General features: G+C 36.8%; 3 protein-coding genes across 6 annotated transcripts in view; 2 read left to right on the forward strand and 1 right to left on the reverse strand.

Moving 5' to 3' along the window:
- Positions 1-317: 317 nt before the first annotated feature.
- LOC106054150 (putative ankyrin repeat protein RF_0381) lies at positions 318-5,998 on the forward strand. 2 transcript variants are annotated; one of them, XM_056004167.1, is made up of 2 exons: positions 318-441; positions 2,974-5,998. In XM_056004167.1, exon 2 carries the CDS (start codon positions 2,999-3,001, stop codon positions 5,981-5,983), a length of 2,985 nt encoding a protein of 994 aa, XP_055860142.1. In that variant the 5' UTR covers positions 318-441; positions 2,974-2,998; the 3' UTR covers positions 5,984-5,998. The 2 variants fall into 2 exon arrangements, with proteins under 2 accessions (XP_055860142.1, XP_055860140.1); XM_056004165.1 differs by having other exon boundaries at positions 348-498.
- Positions 5,999-6,015: 17 nt separating this feature from the next.
- Positions 6,016-11,972, forward strand: LOC106054154 (putative ankyrin repeat protein RF_0381). Its single transcript, XM_013209911.2, has one exon. It carries the CDS (start codon positions 6,016-6,018, stop codon positions 7,825-7,827), a length of 1,812 nt encoding a protein of 603 aa, XP_013065365.2. The 3' UTR covers positions 7,828-11,972.
- Positions 11,973-12,756: 784 nt separating this feature from the next.
- LOC106061829 (collagen alpha-1(XII) chain-like) overlaps positions 12,757-18,257 on the reverse strand; it is a 12,514-nt gene continuing 7,013 nt past the window's right edge. For all 3 annotated transcript variants that reach the window (XM_056004169.1, XM_056004168.1, XM_056004170.1), the window contains exons 5-10: positions 18,134-18,257; positions 16,832-17,029; positions 16,237-16,653; positions 14,837-15,096; positions 13,706-13,871; positions 12,757-13,110 (exon numbers count right to left, since the gene is read on the reverse strand). The exon at positions 18,134-18,257 is cut by the window's right edge and continues 53 nt beyond it. In XM_056004169.1, coding sequence (XP_055860144.1) covers positions 12,866-13,110; positions 13,706-13,871; positions 14,837-15,096; positions 16,237-16,653; positions 16,832-17,029; positions 18,134-18,257 — 1,410 coding nt within the window. In that variant the 3' untranslated portion in view covers positions 12,757-12,865. The remainder of the gene's footprint in view (positions 13,111-13,705; positions 13,872-14,836; positions 15,097-16,236; positions 16,654-16,831; positions 17,030-18,133) is intronic.

Consider the following 18,257-nt stretch of genomic DNA (forward strand, 5'->3'; position numbering starts at 1 on the left):
TTTTTCATATCTCTTCTAGTTTTCGAGATCTGAGTGTGACAGACGGACAGACGGACAGACGGACAGACGGACATTTTGCACAAACCTAATAGCGGCTTTTTCCACTTACGGAATGTACCCATGACCACATATTCCTTTTAAAAATCATGCTCTTGAAGAAAAGTACATTTCTATGCACAGAAATGGCTGGGCTTAAAAAATCTGGTCAAAACAAATAAACGCTATTTTTCCTCAATATAATTTAGTGTCCCACATAGCCTAGAATACTGAATGATAACAACACACTATATTGAATTCAAACTGTTTAGTTTCAGTTTCGATTCCACTGTTATTCCATTTTTTTGTGGCTACTCTCAAAGGTTGTTGAGAAATTATGAGCGAGAAGTCTACACAACATATTTTCGTCTACAGCATTCCTTGATTATTTTGCAATTATTCTAAGTAAGGTGTTTTAATATCTTGTGTAAATATTAATTTGTTCTCTTGGTATTCGTAAAGGTAAGAAGACACATGGAAACAAGTTTCTATATAATTTAAAAAAATTATTTAATATACAGATCACAAATATGTCAGTTGTTTATAATCCGGAGACCAATAGTTTTGAAATATATTTTTATAAATTTAATACAGTGTTACCATAGATTGCTATCGGAAATATGCTATGTTAGGACACTTTGAGGTTAATGTTAGAGTTAGGCAATCAGGGTCTAGGGTTAGGGTAGACCTCAGTTGTTGTTTTTTTGTTGTTGTTGTTTAGAAAAAAAAGCTGACAGAAATATAAAATATACACTTTGTCAGTAACATGTCGGCCTGTTCAGGTATCTGGTGTGCTTTACTATTACCGTATATATAAAATTTAATTATGTTATCGTATAAATAGAAATAAATTGTGGAAGACTCTTGATAATCAGACATGGCGAAGATGTATTCGTCCGCTACAAAACTTCTTACTGTTGAAAGATATTGAAATAAAAGTCACGACAGATTGCTTGTGTATTTTATGAAACAAATTGCTATTACAGTTTTTTTTAATGTACGTGCAAAAATGCATGTAATTAATGTAAACCTACAACGTAGGCCTATAGTTTTAGACTATACGTAATTTAAAATGCAATTTAGTACATCGTGAAAAAGCTGAAATCATATGTATTTATTTTTTAATTTATTTTTCTTTGTCTATCTATTATCCCTTAAAAGCCTCAAACAATCTATTATTATACTATAACGGAAACTAGCATGTTTTTGAAATATTCGGTTAAATTCTTTGAAGCTTAGATAATCTTTGCTAATCTAATATTTTCGGTAATCCCACACCACTCCTCTCAGGTTCTGTAACCAATCTCTATCAAAAGTCAGCTGTATTTATTTTGATTGGCCTTCACTAGTAGATAGAGGTAGCTTCAGTGGCGTAGCTAGGAATTTGCCATCATTTGGGGATTTGGGGGGAGCTTTACCTTTTTTGGGGCCCCTGCGTTTTGCGTAATATTTAATATTCAATGTAAAAAACTATTTCGAACACTTATACGTGGGTCCCCCCTCATCTGGGGTCCGCGAAGGATTTTCGAATTTTCCCACCTCCCTAGCTGCGCCACTGGTGAGCTTGTATTTCTTTGATACCCAAGGACATTTCTTTTTGTGCAATTAAAAAGTAGGGCTTGTGGCCTAGCACCCAACCGTCAATCAGTTACTCAACTAATGTCCAATAACCATTCGAGTAGGGTGTATCTAGTAGCGTCCAGTCAAACTTTGATTATGTCCAAAGCCCCTAACTATCATCGCGATCAGGGCTATCGATCCGTTGGTTCGGAAGCCGTGCACTTTATTGTTGTGCTCCTGCGCCCACTATCACATTTTGCGAACCCCAATAAATGTTATGGCTTTAAGGTTTTGTTTTAGGTGTGATGTTTTTCAATTCTTAGAAAAGTCCATTGTATGTGAACCATTTTTAGCGGCCCCCGAAAGGGGAAAAGACGCTATTAGTTTTGTGCGAAATGTCTGTCCGTCCGTCCGTCTGTCCGTCCGTCACGTTTAGATCTCGTAAACTACAAAAGATATTGAAAATCCGACATCACAATATTTTAGACCATTCAAAGTTCTGATGCAACAGCTACTTTTTTTTGTCTGAAAGCGAAAACTATAAAGCTAATTAGTATGCATTAAAAGTTAGACCTAATTTAAAACAAATAGTAATCTTGTAAACTTCATTTTCCTGCACTATTTTTAGTGCGTATTTTTTTTTTTTTTTTTTTTTTTTTTTTTTTTAGGATTGGAATAAGAGGTTGAGCGGTAAAGCGCTTGGCTTCCGAACCGGGGGTCCCGGGTTCGATTCCTGGTGAAGACTAGGATTTTCAACTTTGGAATCTTTCGGCGTCTCTGAGTCCACTCAGCTCTAATGGGTACCTGACATTAGTTGGGGAAAAGTAAAGGCGGTTGGTCGTTGTGCTGGCTACATGAAACCCTCGTTAATCGTAGGCCACAAAAACAGATGAACTTTACATCATCTGCCCTATAGACCACAAGGTCTGAAGGGGGAACTAGTTACGCCAGGCTCACATCTAACTTTACATTCACTTTCACCTATCCTTTGATCTGCGGGACCGTTGGGGCACTACACAAGATCTGTAAACCTTCTTTCACCATTCTTATCTCTCATTTGTCTTTGATATAATTTCATTTGGATGTTCTTTCTGAAAATATTGAAGCCTGCCTGGGTGGACCACTTCGGGGCCCGATTTTGAGTTTGTGTTTCCACACAAACTGTCTTTTGTAACCTTGTTATTTTTAAGTATTTTTTTTCTCTTTTACTGTAAGCTTAAGTTTTCTTCTTTACATGATTTCTTTCGATTATTCGCATTACCAGCACTTACCCCAACCATTATATCAAACACCTTAAGATTTGGAATATCTTGAGAGACGGAAAAGAAAAAAAAAAGATCTACATTCGTTTCCTGACAGTTTTTGTTTTCTTTTCAGCTCAGCCTCAATCCCGGCATGCATTATGTCTGATGATGACGATGACCGTTCTTATCAATCCAAAGTTCGAAATGACGTTGTCTGGAAAGTTTTTAATGACGCAAGATCAATGAATCCCAGTATTGACCCTGAAGACCTTGATTGGAGAAATGCTAACGGAAACACTGCCCTTATGCTGGCGGTGGAAAGAGGAGATTTGGGAACCTGTCAGTTTCTCCTTGAGCATGGAGCCGATCCTAACGTCCGGCGCTCTCGATCAAGTATGGTCACCGCCCTGTCAATGGCAAAGAAAATATACAATACAGAGTTTATGAGATTGCTTATCAGACACGGAGCTCATTTCTCATGCAGTCAAGGCTTAGAGGTTTTGGAGAAAGCTGTTTTACACAATATGTATAGAGAGATAATTGCAGGGGAAAACAAACGATCGCAGACAGAAACTGGAGAGACTTTTAAAACAGCTTTAATTGTTGCTCATGAACATGGTAGAAACGATCTCGTGACTAAACTGATACAAAACAAAGCTTCTTTAGAATTATCCTTTTTGAACTCAGACTCGCCCAATTTATTACAAATTCTTGTCTCATCTGGCATGGATGTCAATTGGACAGATTCTAGTGGTAGAGCCGCTCTCCATAAAGCTGTCTTATCATGTCGACTTGATCTTGTGCAGCTTTTAGTGGAAGAAAAGGCTAATATAGATCCAGTGGACCAAGAAGGGAATACACCTTTTCTACTTTCAATACCAAATAAAAAAGGTTTATATTTACTGTTCACCAAAATACATTATTCTAAAGAAATAGTTTCCTTCTTCATTGAAAAAGGTTGCAATATTAATTGTAGCAATTTAAATGGAGAGATTCCTCTATTTAAACTAATGAAATCTGGTTACCTAGAACTGGCGAAAAAACTTATTGTAAAAGGCGCAGACATTAATGTCAAGACGTCCTCAGGAGACAACGCTTTACACATGGCTCTAAAAGAAAACCAAACTGAGATTGCTGAATGTCTTATAGAGAACAAAATTGATGTCAATATTCAGACCTCAGATGGTCTTTCTGCTCTAATGTTGGCAATAGATAGAGGAAATGATTATCTTGTTAATGCATTAATTAAAGCCGGTGCAGATATCAACTGTAAAGACCCTCTAAGGCGTAGCGCGTTAATTAAAGCCATTTCCTCAAATTACAAATTGGTAGGAAAAGATAATGAAAAACCGAAATACCTTAACATTGTTGAAGCTCTAATACACGCAGGGGCGGATGTAAACTGTGGCGATTGTTATTCAACTCCAGCATTGATTTTGGGTTTAGAAAATGAAAACTTTGACTTGGTCAAACCGCTCATTGACCGAGGTTGTAATGTCAATGTTAGAAATAAAGAAATGTTGACAGCTTTAATGATCGCTATTGACAAGAATCAGAAAGATATCGTTGAGAGACTATTGCAGGCAGGAGCTAATGACAATGACACAGACTCTGAAGGAAACACGGCACTTATGAGAGCAGTCGTGAAAGAAGAAACAATAATGTCATACGAAAAAAATTGTTTTTACTTCTACAATAAGAAATCCGTCCCCGTCAAGAAGGGTCTAAAGGACTCGGACGCTTTGGAGATAGTAACCCTCTTACTTAGAAGTAACGCGGATGTAAATGTTTTGAACAATAGACAAGAATCTGCTTTGAATATTGCTTTGAGAAGACACACTGGTGACGTTGCTAAATTACTTGTCCAAAACGGGGCTGATGTAAACTCTTATGCAGTGTCTTGTGAAGCACCTTTGTTAAGAGCTGCAACCCTCTTTGACTCTGGTCTTGTACAAGAAATTGTCAAAACTGTTGAAAATGTCAATATCCAAGATGTACATGAAAATACGGCGTTGATGAGAACACTAAATCGACCCTATGAGCGTTTATTCGGCAGAGACGAAGCAGATGAATGTTTTAAAATTGTTTGCTGTTTGATAGACGTTGGCGCTTCTATTGATCTACAAAATAAAATGAAACAATTCCCGCTGTTACTTGCTATTGATAAAAAGGACATCAGAATGGTTAAGTATCTTCTCGACCATCATGCAAATCCTAACCAAGTTGATTCTTTCAGTTTCCCAGCGTTGTTTAGTGCCGTGAGAACTAATGATAAAGACATTGTTGCGATGCTTATTAACTCTGGGGCAAACGTTAATGCTGTGGACGGCAAAAGTCGAACAGCTTTAATGTTCAGCTTAGAAAATAATGCTTTTAAATATATTACAGACCAGGGATCGAGATTTAAAATAATACGCCTACAGGTCGAAAGCGGGGCTGATGTCAATGCAAGAAGTGAAGACAATGAAACACCAATCATTCTATCTGCATACTTCAATCAAATGACCATATTGAAATATTTTCTAGAAAAGGGGGCTGACGTTAATAGTACAGGTTACTATCATAGACTGAATAGTTTTAAAAAAACGTCAACTGTAAGTAAGGATATACAAGATATTTTTGACTGTTATGAACCTTCAAGTCCCTGCTATGCTCATACAAGTCTCAGCTATGCTCCTACAAGTCCCAGCTATAGTCCTACAAGTCCAACATATTGTCCTACAAGTCCCAGCTATAGTCCTACAAGTCCCACCTATTGTCCTACAAGTCCTAGCTTTGCTCCTACAAGTCCCAGCTATGCTCCTACAAGTCCCATCTATACTCCTACAAGTCCCAGCTATGCTCTTACAAGTCCCAGCTGTACTCCAACATGTACCAGCTATACTCCAACATGTACCAGCTATACTCCTACAAGTCCCAGCTATGCTCTTACAAGTCCCAGCTATACTCCAACATGTACCAGCTATTATCCTACAAGTCCCTCCTACCAGACGTCATGTTCACCTAAACATGACCTAGTTGGCGAGGAATTTTGTCAAAGAAAACTTTTAGACCTAGACATATTACCTACAATTGTCTCCTGTAAACCTTCAATCCAGACAAATGGACGCAATGTTCACCTCCATGTAACACAAGCAGCGTAGAATTTTGTGGAAGAAATGTTTTAAGTCTAGACATGTTACCTAAAAAAAGTCACACACTGTTACAAGTTGCTTTGATAATGGAACATGAACAAATGGTGTACAATCTCCTAGAGGCAGGTGCAGACATTTATGTACGTGATTCAAAGGGTAATGAAGCTCTTCATTACGCAGCAAGCTGCGCAAACGAAAAAATACTTATGTTTTTTCTAAATAAATTTAATGTTGCAAATGTCGATCAGAGAAAGAGGAGTATACCACCAAGGAGAAAGAAAATGAAACTTGAATTTCATTTAGACACTAGAAATAAAAGAAAAGAAACTGCTTTATTCATCGCTGTGAAACGTAAGAGGCAATCAAATGTGAAAATACTAATAAAAGCCGGAAGTGATTTAAACGTAAAGTCTCGCAGTAACGAAACTCCGTTAGCATTGGCATTGCGTCTAGGTTTGGATGAGACAGCTCTTTTGTTGATGCAACACGGCTGCGAACTTAATACTATTAATAGCAAAGGCGACAAGGCAATTCATTTAGCTGTACAACACAGGTGCATCTTATCTTTTCACTGGTTAATGGCTGCTGGTACAAATGTCTTTGAGAGGAACAATGTAGGAGGAACAGTTATGCACTATTCAACGACTGTAGAAATAGCTGAGTCTTTGGTCGAGGCAGGACTTGATGTTAATGATAAAGACAAATTTGGCAGATCACCGCTGCATATAGCAGTTTCAAAAGGAAATGTAGATCTAGTAAGATATCTTCTAGAGAACGGAGCAGGCGTGAACTCAGCTACTTGTTTTGGAAATACACCATTGATTCTAGCTACTAAGTGTTGCAGTTTACCCTTGATTAGAATGCTGTTTGAAAATAAAGCAGACATCAACATACAGAATAAACTAGGTTATTCCCCTTTAATTATAGCCTCAAAGCAAATAGTAGCTGACAATTCTGAAGAAGACACAGATCAATCAATATTTAAAGAAATTATTTCTAGAGCGCCAAATTTAGATCTTCAAGATAATCTCGGACGAACAGCTCTTATGTCCTTAGCAGGAGATTTTGCGTGGGGAATTTCTACTCTCATCTCTAGTGGGGCTAATATTAACATCAAAGACAAACAGAAAAGGTCAGCTTTGGTCTATCTTTTGATGAATAAGTCAAAATGTCTAAACGCTGAAGCATTCATCAAAATGTGCAATGGAAAATTAGATGTTGTTCTTGACCCACAATACAAATGTCTGCTGGAAGATTTGGCCTTTAGCAAAAAAAGTTCTAAAAGCACAGCTGATATTAGCATGGAAATTGTGAGCCTTTTTCTGAGCAATGGTTTTGTTTACAACCTCGAAGAATGTAATTCTCAACCTTGTAATATGGAAAACTTTATAAAAAGTGGCCTTGGGAATACAGTACGAATGTTGATTGCTAATTGCTACCTATCGAACTATGATTTGAAAACAATAATGTCCTACAGCAAAAATACTGTCACGCCTTCAAGGCATGGCGTTCACAAGCTTCTTTTCAGAGCCAGTCGAAGTCCGTGGCCTTTAGTGAAACTGGCATTCATCGCAGTATCTAGCCAGCTTGGGGACAGCCCTGAAAGAGAACAACATTTGAAGCAATCTTTTATTCCAGAGACTATTCAGGAGTTGCTTCAGTTTCAAACGAGGCTAGCAAGACTGCAAATGATTTTTTGGAAACGAATTCCATTTTTGTTCAACCCCACACAATACGAACAACGCCCGATTCCCAGGCCTCTACTTTACTACTGGCCGATTGGAAATAACATGTTTACAGCCAAGCCAACAAATGCATCGAGCTTGACCAGCAAGGAAAATATCAACACGTAACTTGATATGTTGGCATCTGTTACTGCACTTAAAATAAGAATTAGAAAATGGGGATCGCTTATATATAAATTGTTAACTTACTTAGAAAAAATGTATAATTTTTTTTATATACAAATTGTATTATCTATTCAAGGTACCTACAACGATATGTAACGATTCGTAAAGAATGGTAGGTGGTTCTATCTATATATATTTTTAAAGACTCTTCAAAACGTGATGGGTGCATGACAGTGGTGACCATACGTCGGATACAGTTGTTATACAAATAATTGCAAATATGTAGACGTATCACAAAACACAGACAATATAACCATATATTATATATATGATATAAGAAGGGGGATAATGCAAGGGTGCCTGGTGATCACATATGCCCAACCTGCGATCGCAGCTGTGTATCAAGGATTGGCCTCTTTAGTCACACAAGAAGTTGCAAAGGGAAAAGATCGTCTCTCGAGACGTAAGATGCCACAGACAGATATAATAATTCTTTTCTTCACAAGGCTAAGCAGTCCCATCTGCAACCTACATATTTTGCCACACCCAGTTCATACATTTGATATAATATTTGACATGATAAAATAAATTACCACAGATTTCTACGTATTTCACTACCAAAGAAAATTTTAAATAACAAATAACATATTTACATCGATTTGAACCAAAACTAAAGCTGTATTTGGGCAAGATATCTGTCCCACTACAAATGTATAAGCCCTATCGCTGTGGAACAGAGTCTTTTATATTGTTTTACTATTAATAGTAAGTAGTTCTAAAAACGATGGAATAAAATACATCTTACATATTTAATTTATAAAAACAAAAGGGTCCGCCTTCAATAGATAAATGTAGATTTTGCCCCAGAAGCTTCCAAGCTAAAAATATCACGAAATATGATTTTCCATAACTTTTATAGCTGTTGAGATCTTGACGGAAATGCGGCTGTAGAGGCAAATCAAAGAACATAAAACTAATTGTGACTTTTCCCCTCTCTAGGGCCGCTAAAAATTACCATATCCTAATAGCGAAAGAGCATAAAAATGTGATCTTACAGAGCTGAAAAGTGCACAAACATTAGTATATGTTTTATCAATATACTTTGCTTATCAATTTGGAGATTTTCGCTTAACTAAACATTGTCAAGGGCACTAAATCGAGCTTCACAAGCTGCCAACGTTAACAAATGTTATTCCATAGTGTTACAATTTGCAAACCGTTAATCATGTAACTTGTGTATACATAGCTTACTAACACTTGCGTTTTGTTGTTGTTGTTTTATTGTAAACCGGTTACACCAAAAAGCTTGCTGTTTATAGATTTTCCGCCATGTATGAAAAGGTCTAATACTTTCGTATTCTGTACGCCAGATACACCAAAAAGCTTGCTGTTTATAGATTTTCCGCCATGTATGAAAAGGTCTAATACTTTCGTATTCTGTACGCCAGATACACCAAAAAGCTTGCTGTTTATAGATTTTCCGCCATGTATGAACAGGTCTAATACTTTCGTATTCTGTACGCCAGATACACCAAAAAGCTTGCTGTTTATAGATTTTCCGCCATGTATGAAAAGGTCTAATACTTCCGTATTCTGTACGCCAGATACACCAAAAAGCTTACTGTTTATAGATTTTCCGCCATGTATGAACAGGTCTAATACTTCCGTATTCTGTACGCCAGATACACCAAAAAGCTTGCTGTTTATAGATTTTCCGCCATGTATGAAAAGGTCTAATATTGTCATAAGGTCATTGTGACATAATGGGGAAATAACTATTTTTGATTACTTGTATAGTTAGGAGTGATTCCCCTTATGTAGTTTATAAAAGGCCTTGCAAACTGTGTTTAGTTGCCACTTGCTCCTGAGTTACCAGCTTGACCACTTGACCTGTGTTGTGTATAGTATTTTTTTCTGTTAGTGGTCGTGTGTTATGGGGTACTCGGAGAAGTGTGCCCTGCTCTGGAGATCTTTGGGCTAAGTATGTCTTTAGTATTATTGTATTTTATATAATGTATTTATTAATAGATATAGCCCCAAAAGATTTCCAGGCAGTATATTTTATATTACCCTGATGTTCTGCATTTTGGGGTACTCCCAAACGTGACATATTTTTGTAACCTTTTTCTGAGGGATTCAACCTGTATTGAATCATCAGATGGACTTTACATATTTTTTTAGCCTTGTCTCTGAGGGATTCAACCTGTATTGAATCATCAGATGGGCTTTACCAAACGTATGGCTATAGGTGGGATTCTATGAAGCTTGTAGGCTCATAGGTTTCCCTGAAGCCTATAGTTCATCATGACCATTTTGTGGGTTTTTTTTGGCAAAAAGTGGCTAGTGTAAGCCTGAAGCCTGTAACCATAGTGTAGCCAAAAGTGGTCGTGTTTCGACCTGAGGCCTGTGACCTTCAGTTGGCTGTGTAAGATGGAAGTTTGTAACCCAATGGTCAAAAGTGGTCGTGTTTCGACCTGAGGCCTGTGACCTGTATTTTTGATAACCAGAATGTGACGATAATGTAACACATGACTAGGGCTGTGTGCCATATTATTTTTGAGTATCTTTTGTTCACTTTTTGTTGTGTCGGCCTGTGAGTTAATGGCCATGTATTTACACCTTTATTTTATTCATGTAAATAAACCATGTAAATATGTTTACCTGCGACTTTGTAAAGTCTTTTGTTGCATACATTAGTTGAATTGTATACCTGGAGGTTATACTTAATAACCTAGGCAGTACAAGAAGGGACCAGTACACCTCTGGACGAACGTGCCAGCACACTTTTAACACTGATCTGTTGATCTAAAGTACCTAAGTCTAGCTATAATTCTAATTGAATATTTTAGCTATACCCGCTAATAGGTAATGTGAACTCATATTGGTTCATGAATCCTCTTTAGGTCACACTTCCGTATTCTGTACGCCAGATACACCAAAAATCTTGCTGTTTATAGATTTTCCGCCATGTATGAAGAGGTCTAATACTTCCGTATTCTGTACGCCAGATACACCAAAAAGCTTGCTGTTTATAGATTTTCCGCCATGTTTGAAAAGGTCTAATACTTTCGTATTCTCTACGCCAGATACACCAAAAATCTTGCTGTTTATAGATTTTCCGCCATGTATGAAGAGGTCTAATACTTCCGTATTCTGTACGCCAGATACACCAAAAAGCTTGCTGTTTATAGATTTTCCGCCATGTATGAAAAGGTCTAATACTTCCGTATTCTGTACGCCAGATACACCAAAAATCTTGCTGTTTATAGATTTTCCGCCATGTATGAAAAGGTCTAATACTTCCGTATTCTGTAAGCCAGATACACCAAAAATCTTGCTGTTTATAGATTTTCCGCCATGTATGAAAAGGTCTAATACTTCCGTATTCTGTACGCCAGATACACCAAAAAGCGTCTTATACATAGATTTGCCTATATGCATGAAAATTTTGAATAGCTTAATGTGCAACTACTATATTATAACTTTATATATATATATATATATATATATATATATATATATATATATATATATATATATATATATTATATTTTAACACTTTTACTTCCCAAGCAGTAGTTATCTTTTTAAACAGATCTTCACATATAAAACTAATGTTGTTGTTTAATTAGATGTAAGAAAATGTATTCTTTTATTATCTTTCATTAACGTTACTCTATATTTTCTTATGTAAGGATCTGAACAAAACACTCTACTACCGTTGGAAAGAGAATGATATACTCTAGTTACTTATTGAATTAAAATGGATCATGTTTTCTGTTTTTTTATATGTTCGCTATTATATTTTATTACATTATATTAAAAAACTCTTGATACTCTGGGTTATGATTTCAAATTTTATAAGTAATAGAAAAGAAATCTAATAATTCTTCTGATGAAGTAAAACTACCTATTTTCGACACATTCGTTGTCGTCATCTAGAGGTTCAATAAAAATAAAATCATATCATCCAGAGTTTCAAAATATAAAATATATGACAACCAACTTTATGTGTACTTTAATATTATTACAATCCTTTTTGATATTACAAGCATTATTTATTATGTTAATTATATTGTATTAATTGCAACACTTTCTCAACCATTTGCTATGATAGTTTCATGTAATAAAGGAAATATTTTGTCAAATTCATAGACTGTTTAAAATCAATTAAATGCTTATGCTTATTATATTGTATATCTAAGATACATTATTCAAGTCCAAATCACTGACTCATTCAGTCTCCTTTTGCCCTCGACGATAAAATGTATATAAAAAGAAAATAGGTGGTTCAAACGTTCGTGGCTGGGGAATGAAGGAATTCTATTGAAGGATGCCAAACAATTATGAAATATGAATGAAATACTAGCTGTTCTACTGGCTATACAAGGGAGGTGATTCATTTAAAAGTAGTCTGTAAATAGTGTGTATCAGGAAATTTAGGCACTGGCATTTTTTGGCACAGATAATTTAATTAAGCACCTGGAAATATAGACACTTGTAAATTGGACACTTTTTGACAAGATGCGACTATGTATCTACTATCAACATCTTTAGTTGAGGTTGGGGAACGGGGCTGAATATAACTCTGTCCTTATGTCCAAGAGGAGTGGCTTCAAGCCAAAGTCTTTGAGCTCAAGCGGATATCATTTGAATTCAGCTTAATCTACTTTTTAAAAAAATACATAATTTAAAATAGTGTTGAATTAAAGAGCAATTCAGCTTAGCTTGTAAATGATAGTTGTAAAAAATATTTAATAATAAAATTAACAAACTTGTGTCACATTTTTGAGATCGAGGATATGTTTGTAATTTTTTTCAATTTGCTGTCATGTCTGTTGTCCCCTATAATTTTTAAAAAAGTCTTTTGCAAAGGCTTACAGCCACTTGTGATTTTACTACATAATCAATAAACAATTTCCCAGGTACAAATAATATTATATTCTTTATTTTTTTTTAGAGGTGTATAATCTTATTTTAAAATTCTATCTTTAAAATATTTCAACCAATAATAAATCAAAATGAAATTACGGCAGTTCTGTTATGAGTCCACACTGGGCTCTACTTTTGCTCGGTACAGAGATTGAAGGAGTGTCGCTGTATTACAGGTGATACTAATCAGGTCTCTGCTTATATAGTCCAGGACGATGTAGTCCTGTGAGAAGAAGGCGTACTTGCTGTCACTGGCCACTGCGTTCAGTTCATCTTTATTCACGTCTTTCCCTATGCCCACCGTAAGGATGGTGGCATTAAGAGACGTCTTTAAGTTGTTGGCTGCCTGCACGGCTAAAAAAAAAATGAATTTAAACAAAAATTTAAAAGTTAAATTCTCCTCTCATAATATGCGAATTACTGGGCAGATGATGTAAAGGCCATCTATTTCTGTGGCTGAGGGTTATATATTAATAATAATAAACCTGTTATTTCTATTAACAGCTAACAAAGTTTCCCTTTGAAACCTTGCTATCTTTAGGGCAGGTGATGTACAGGTCATCTGTTTCTATGGCCCACGGTTAACGAGGCTGTCATGATCTGAGATAGTGTCGGAAAAATAAAGTGTGCTATCTTTTTTACCAGACTAACAGACAGAGAGAGTTGGTATAAGCTTTGTAAAAAAAGACTTAAGGCTAAATTAATTTTAAGATGATTATATTTTGAAAAAACAAATATGACCGTTCAAACGAGAGATTTCACTGTGTGGCTAATATAGTGGTTGAAAGAAAAACCGTTAAATCTTTTTTTTTTGTTGTTGTTGTAAATACCCGTTCAATTTCCAGTCAGCTTCCACACAATTTTATTTTACACTTTCAACCCATGAAGAGCTAGCGAGCTTCCAATCGTAATAACATGCATATAAAGGACTGGGTAAAATTGTGCTTACTCTTTGTCGTGTTCTGTGATATCCCGTCGGTCATAAGGATAACAATGTTGGGTGCATCAGCTCGACCACCTGCGGCCTCGTCAAACATCTTCCAGTCGTGGACAGCATCAAGGGCCTTGTGGGTGAACGTCCCAGAGAAGTTTGGATACTTGACGTCCAGCAAAGCCTGCGAAGAGAGCATATTTAACTGACGTCCTCTGACTTTGAACGAATGCTTTCCGTAGGTCAAATATTAGACTAAATGCTAACAAGACTATTTTGTTTTGTTTGTCCAATACATAACAAGTCACCGCGGGGTCTATTCTCCGTAGCAGCCCTGTCTCTAATCTCTTCGTTTTATGATGTGGTCTTTAAATCTGATACCTAGGATCCTTCTGTAGCATCTCAATCCCATTGCTAGAATTCTCCTCTATAGCTCTGCACTCAGCGTCAAAGACTCGCAAGCATATAAGATAAAACAAATCTGATTAAACCATTTTTTTCGTGAAATGTTTTACCGGAAACAGGAGTTTTCATTTCTTCTGACTCTTTCTCTCCCGCCCTTACTTGTGGTTCTTCCCTTACATGGTCCATGAGCGCTTTCTTTCTTATTTCTCAAATTTTTCTAAGACTTTTTTTAAAATGACATATCAGTGACTCGCATAACTCAAATTTATTTTCTCAGGTTATTAGTAAAGGTAAAGTTCACATTTCAGACCTTGTGATCTATGGGACAAATGATGTTCAGGTCGTGTTTCTGTGGCACACGGTTAACAAGTAGGGTGTTATGTGGCAAGCACGACCAACCGCCTTTAATTTTTCCCAACTAAAATCAGGACTCAGGGCGTTCTAAAAATCCCAGTCTTCACCGAGATTTGAACCCAGGATCCCAGGTTTGGAAGCCAAGAGCTTACCCACTCAGCTTATAATGTGTCTCATAATAATTTTTTTTCACACTAGAAAGAAGGTGCCACTTTCTTCCGAGTATAGTTTCAAAGCTTAGTTTGATATACAGTTTAGATAACAAATATTTGTAGGGCCCATGTTTTGTAGCTAAGCATGTAAAAATCCTTAGATTTAGGAGTCCCAAGTAGAATAAACGTATCACATTGATATAGATTTGTTGTGAGGAAAATAAAGACAGTGAATTACCTTACTGAGTGAGGCATGGTCCGAATAAGTCTTCAGATCAAACAGTTTTACCGGTGCAGCGTTGAAAATCAAAGCTCCGAACTGGACTTCCTCGGGTCCAACGTTAAAATAGCTTGTCACAGTAGAAGCGAAGAGAGTTTGATTTAGCCATTTGGTTGGTCCAATGCTGGTGGAGGCGTCGATGACGAGGAGGATGTCCGCCTTAGTGGTGTTTTTACATGGCGTGGGTGTGGGTGGCGGGCTGGGGGGTCTTGTGTAAGCTGTGAATATGCAGAAAATGAATTAGCGTAATTAGGAAATGTTATTTCATAAAGTTATATTTATACAAAAAAACATTTTTTCTCAGACAAAACACTTTTGGTTGACTTTTTTTTTTTTATTTGGACCTCTCCAAATATTAAATAAAAAAAAATATTAACCGTTTCCATGGAAACCCTTTTACAATGGCATCACCTGATCAAAATAGCGCTCTAGCGCTGTCCTTACCTAGCTACCTACCTACTTTAGATATTACTTTATCATAAAAGTTAGATTATATTTTAAATTCAAAGTAAAAAAGATTTTAGAATTTGATTCCAATACAGCATTTGTATCTACAAAAGTTAATGGCGATCGGCCCCAAATGATGACCTTTAATATCTGTCAGTAAGGCGCTTCCGCGCTGTGTCTTATGCAGAAAAATCAAAGGGAGGTAACACTCAAATAAATCAATCAAAATAACACAGGCGAAAGGCCAACACTAGAAGGTAGCCGACGCTGATAGCGCATGTGGAACAAGACGTTTAATAATAACAAACGGAACCGTCGAATGTCATCAAGCTAAATCTCACCCATAAAAACTGAATCTCTCTAAAGCCTTCAGAAATATGCTGCTAACATTTGTTACTTTAGCTAGTTTTTACTAGTCGCGTCCTTCAGTCTAAACTTCCTCCTATTTGCGAAACAAAGAAATATGCTGCTAACATTTTTTACTTTAGCTAGTTTTTACTAGTCGCGTCCTTCAGTCTAAACTTCCCCCTATTTGCGAAACAAATAGCTAATTCCTAATCGTGCCGTCACAGTAAAAAAAACGTATGGTTAGGTTTTACAGCCATATCAGGAGCTCCACAGAGTTCGCAAAGACATCTGTGTAAGGAGCAGTACCAAGGACAATTGATGCAGACAATAGAAGCAATGATTTGGATAATAGACGAACTTATATCAATGGAAGATAATCTAATTCTGGCAAAAGACAAAACAAGAAATGAAAGAGACGGTCGACAGATATTGCGTGGCACCATGCAAAGGTCCAAAGGGCTAAGAAATGTTGAAGGTCAAGGTCAATGACTGTACGTATTCAGCACTAAATATTATAAGTTATAAAAGTTTAACTATGTATGAAAAAATAAGCCAATTGTTACGTGTTGTTGTCGTCTTTGTAGTTGTTGTTGTTGTAGTTGTTGTTGTTGTGGTAGTGGTCGGTTCCTCTGTAGTTGTGGTCGGTTCCTCTGTAGTTGTGGTCGGTTCCTCTGTAGTTGTAGTTGGTTCCTCTGTAGTTGTTGTAGTTGTGGTTGGTTCCTCAGTAGTTGTTGTAGTTGTGGTTGGTTCCTCTGTAGTGGTGGTTGGCTCCTCTGTAGTGGTGGTTGGTTCCTCTGTAGTTGTTGTAGTCGTGGTTGGTTCCTCTGTAGTGGTGGTTGGTTCCTCTGTAGTGGTAGTTGGTTCCTCTGTAGTTGTGGTTGGTTCCTCTGTAGTGGTAGTTGGTTCCTCTGTAGTGGTGATTGGTTCCTCTGTAGTGGTGGTTGGTTTCTCTGTAGTGGTTGTTGTTGTAGTCGTTGTCGCTGAAAACCAAGAAAATAAAACAATATCTAGACATTAAAATAAAGATCCTACTACTATATTATTTAAATATCTGTAGCCACTCTAGTGACTATTTGACAATATGTCTGCTTATTTGACAATACTGTTTCATTTACATACACAGATAAAGAAATGCTTTAAGAGCTGTTGAATACTTACGTGTTGTGGTTGTTGAAGTAGTGGTTGTTGTCGTTGTCGGCTGTGTGGGGCAAGTCGGCTTCTCTGTGGTGGTAGTTGTTGGCTGTGTGGGGCAGGTCGGCTTCTCTGTGGTGGTAGTTGTTGGCTGTGTGGGGCAGGTCGGCCTCTCTGTGGTTGGCGCTACTGTCGTCGTTGTAGTAGTTGACGTGACTACTTCACCTGGAAGTCATACATTAAGAGCGAGGCATGACTGTGATGCATAAACAGATTTGAAAGTTCTCAATAGAGATTCTCAAACTATAAACGGATAGCTTTTTGGCGTATCCGGTGTCTAGAATAAAGGAAGTGATAGTAAGCTATGGTTTTTACAAAGCCTATGTCAGCTCATTCTGTCTGTCTGTCTGTCTGTCTGGTAAAAAGTGTGTACGCTTCAGTACTCACAGATATGGCTAAATTTGTTGGGTTTAGTCCCCTTAAATAATGGTTAACGCTAGTTCTCCCTCACGCATTCTCCGATCAAAGTAATACTTTAAATACTTATGTATTTTACCTAACAGAACATGAATTAATAAACAAAAATAATCAATTAGTCAATTTATTAATGGTAATTAAAATTATATTGTTTGATCTCGATCAAGGGATAAGGCTTGTACATTATTGTTAGATATAGTTTTATGAACGAAGTTCTTCCTCTTTAGATAATTTTTATAAATAGGATTTTTTATATTTTGCTTGTTTTTGTATTGACCCTAGTATTTGTTTACCTAGTTATGTCTTCAAGGACTTCTCAACGTTTTCTTGACTAACACTACCTACCAACCTCCCCCTAAGTTCACTTCGCATAACCGAGGCCAGTCGTTACAGCAGGCCTGACTGGAGACCTGTGACGTGGCGACAAGCTCTCGTCTGACTTCTCGTTGTCACGCTACAAGAGTATGTAAGTACAGAATGTAAAGATCAACTTTCAGACATGGTGAACTTGTAAAAATCATCCGTTTCTGTGGTTCACAGTTAAACGAGGATGACATGTAGCCAGCACAACGACCAACTTACTATAACCAATGTCATATTATGTCATATAATACCAACCAGTGTCAAATTATGTCATATAATAATATAAGGAATCGTTAAGTTTTTCAATGTTACTATGAGTAATCGTGTGGATCATTTTCCCAAGTAAACATAAAAATATGTTGCTTCAACTATATAATTAGCTACCTATGTTTCGAGACTTGAATCAAAAGTCAGAACATTTCAAAAATTCAATGTGATTGTGTTTCTAGCTAAGAAACATAAATATGAATGACGTGTAATGAGCCTTACATGCTATCTTTGAAAGATCTTTCTCTATTCTATACAACACGCTGTAGTCAGTCACAGAGAACACTAACGATGGATCGCTGGCTATAATCCCGAGCTCAGCCTTGGATTGATGAGGCCCAATGCC

This window comes from Biomphalaria glabrata, chromosome 11, assembly GCF_947242115.1.
Source record: "Biomphalaria glabrata chromosome 11, xgBioGlab47.1, whole genome shotgun sequence".
NCBI classification, from domain to species: Eukaryota; Metazoa; Mollusca; class Gastropoda; family Planorbidae; genus Biomphalaria; species Biomphalaria glabrata.

Coding starts and splice junctions, on each gene's coding strand:
- LOC106054150 (XM_056004167.1), top strand. CDS start 2,999: ATGTCTGATGATGACGATGACCGTTCTTATCAATCCAAAGTTCGAAAT.
- LOC106054154 (XM_013209911.2), top strand. CDS start 6,016: ATGTTACCTAAAAAAAGTCACACACTGTTACAAGTTGCTTTGATAATG.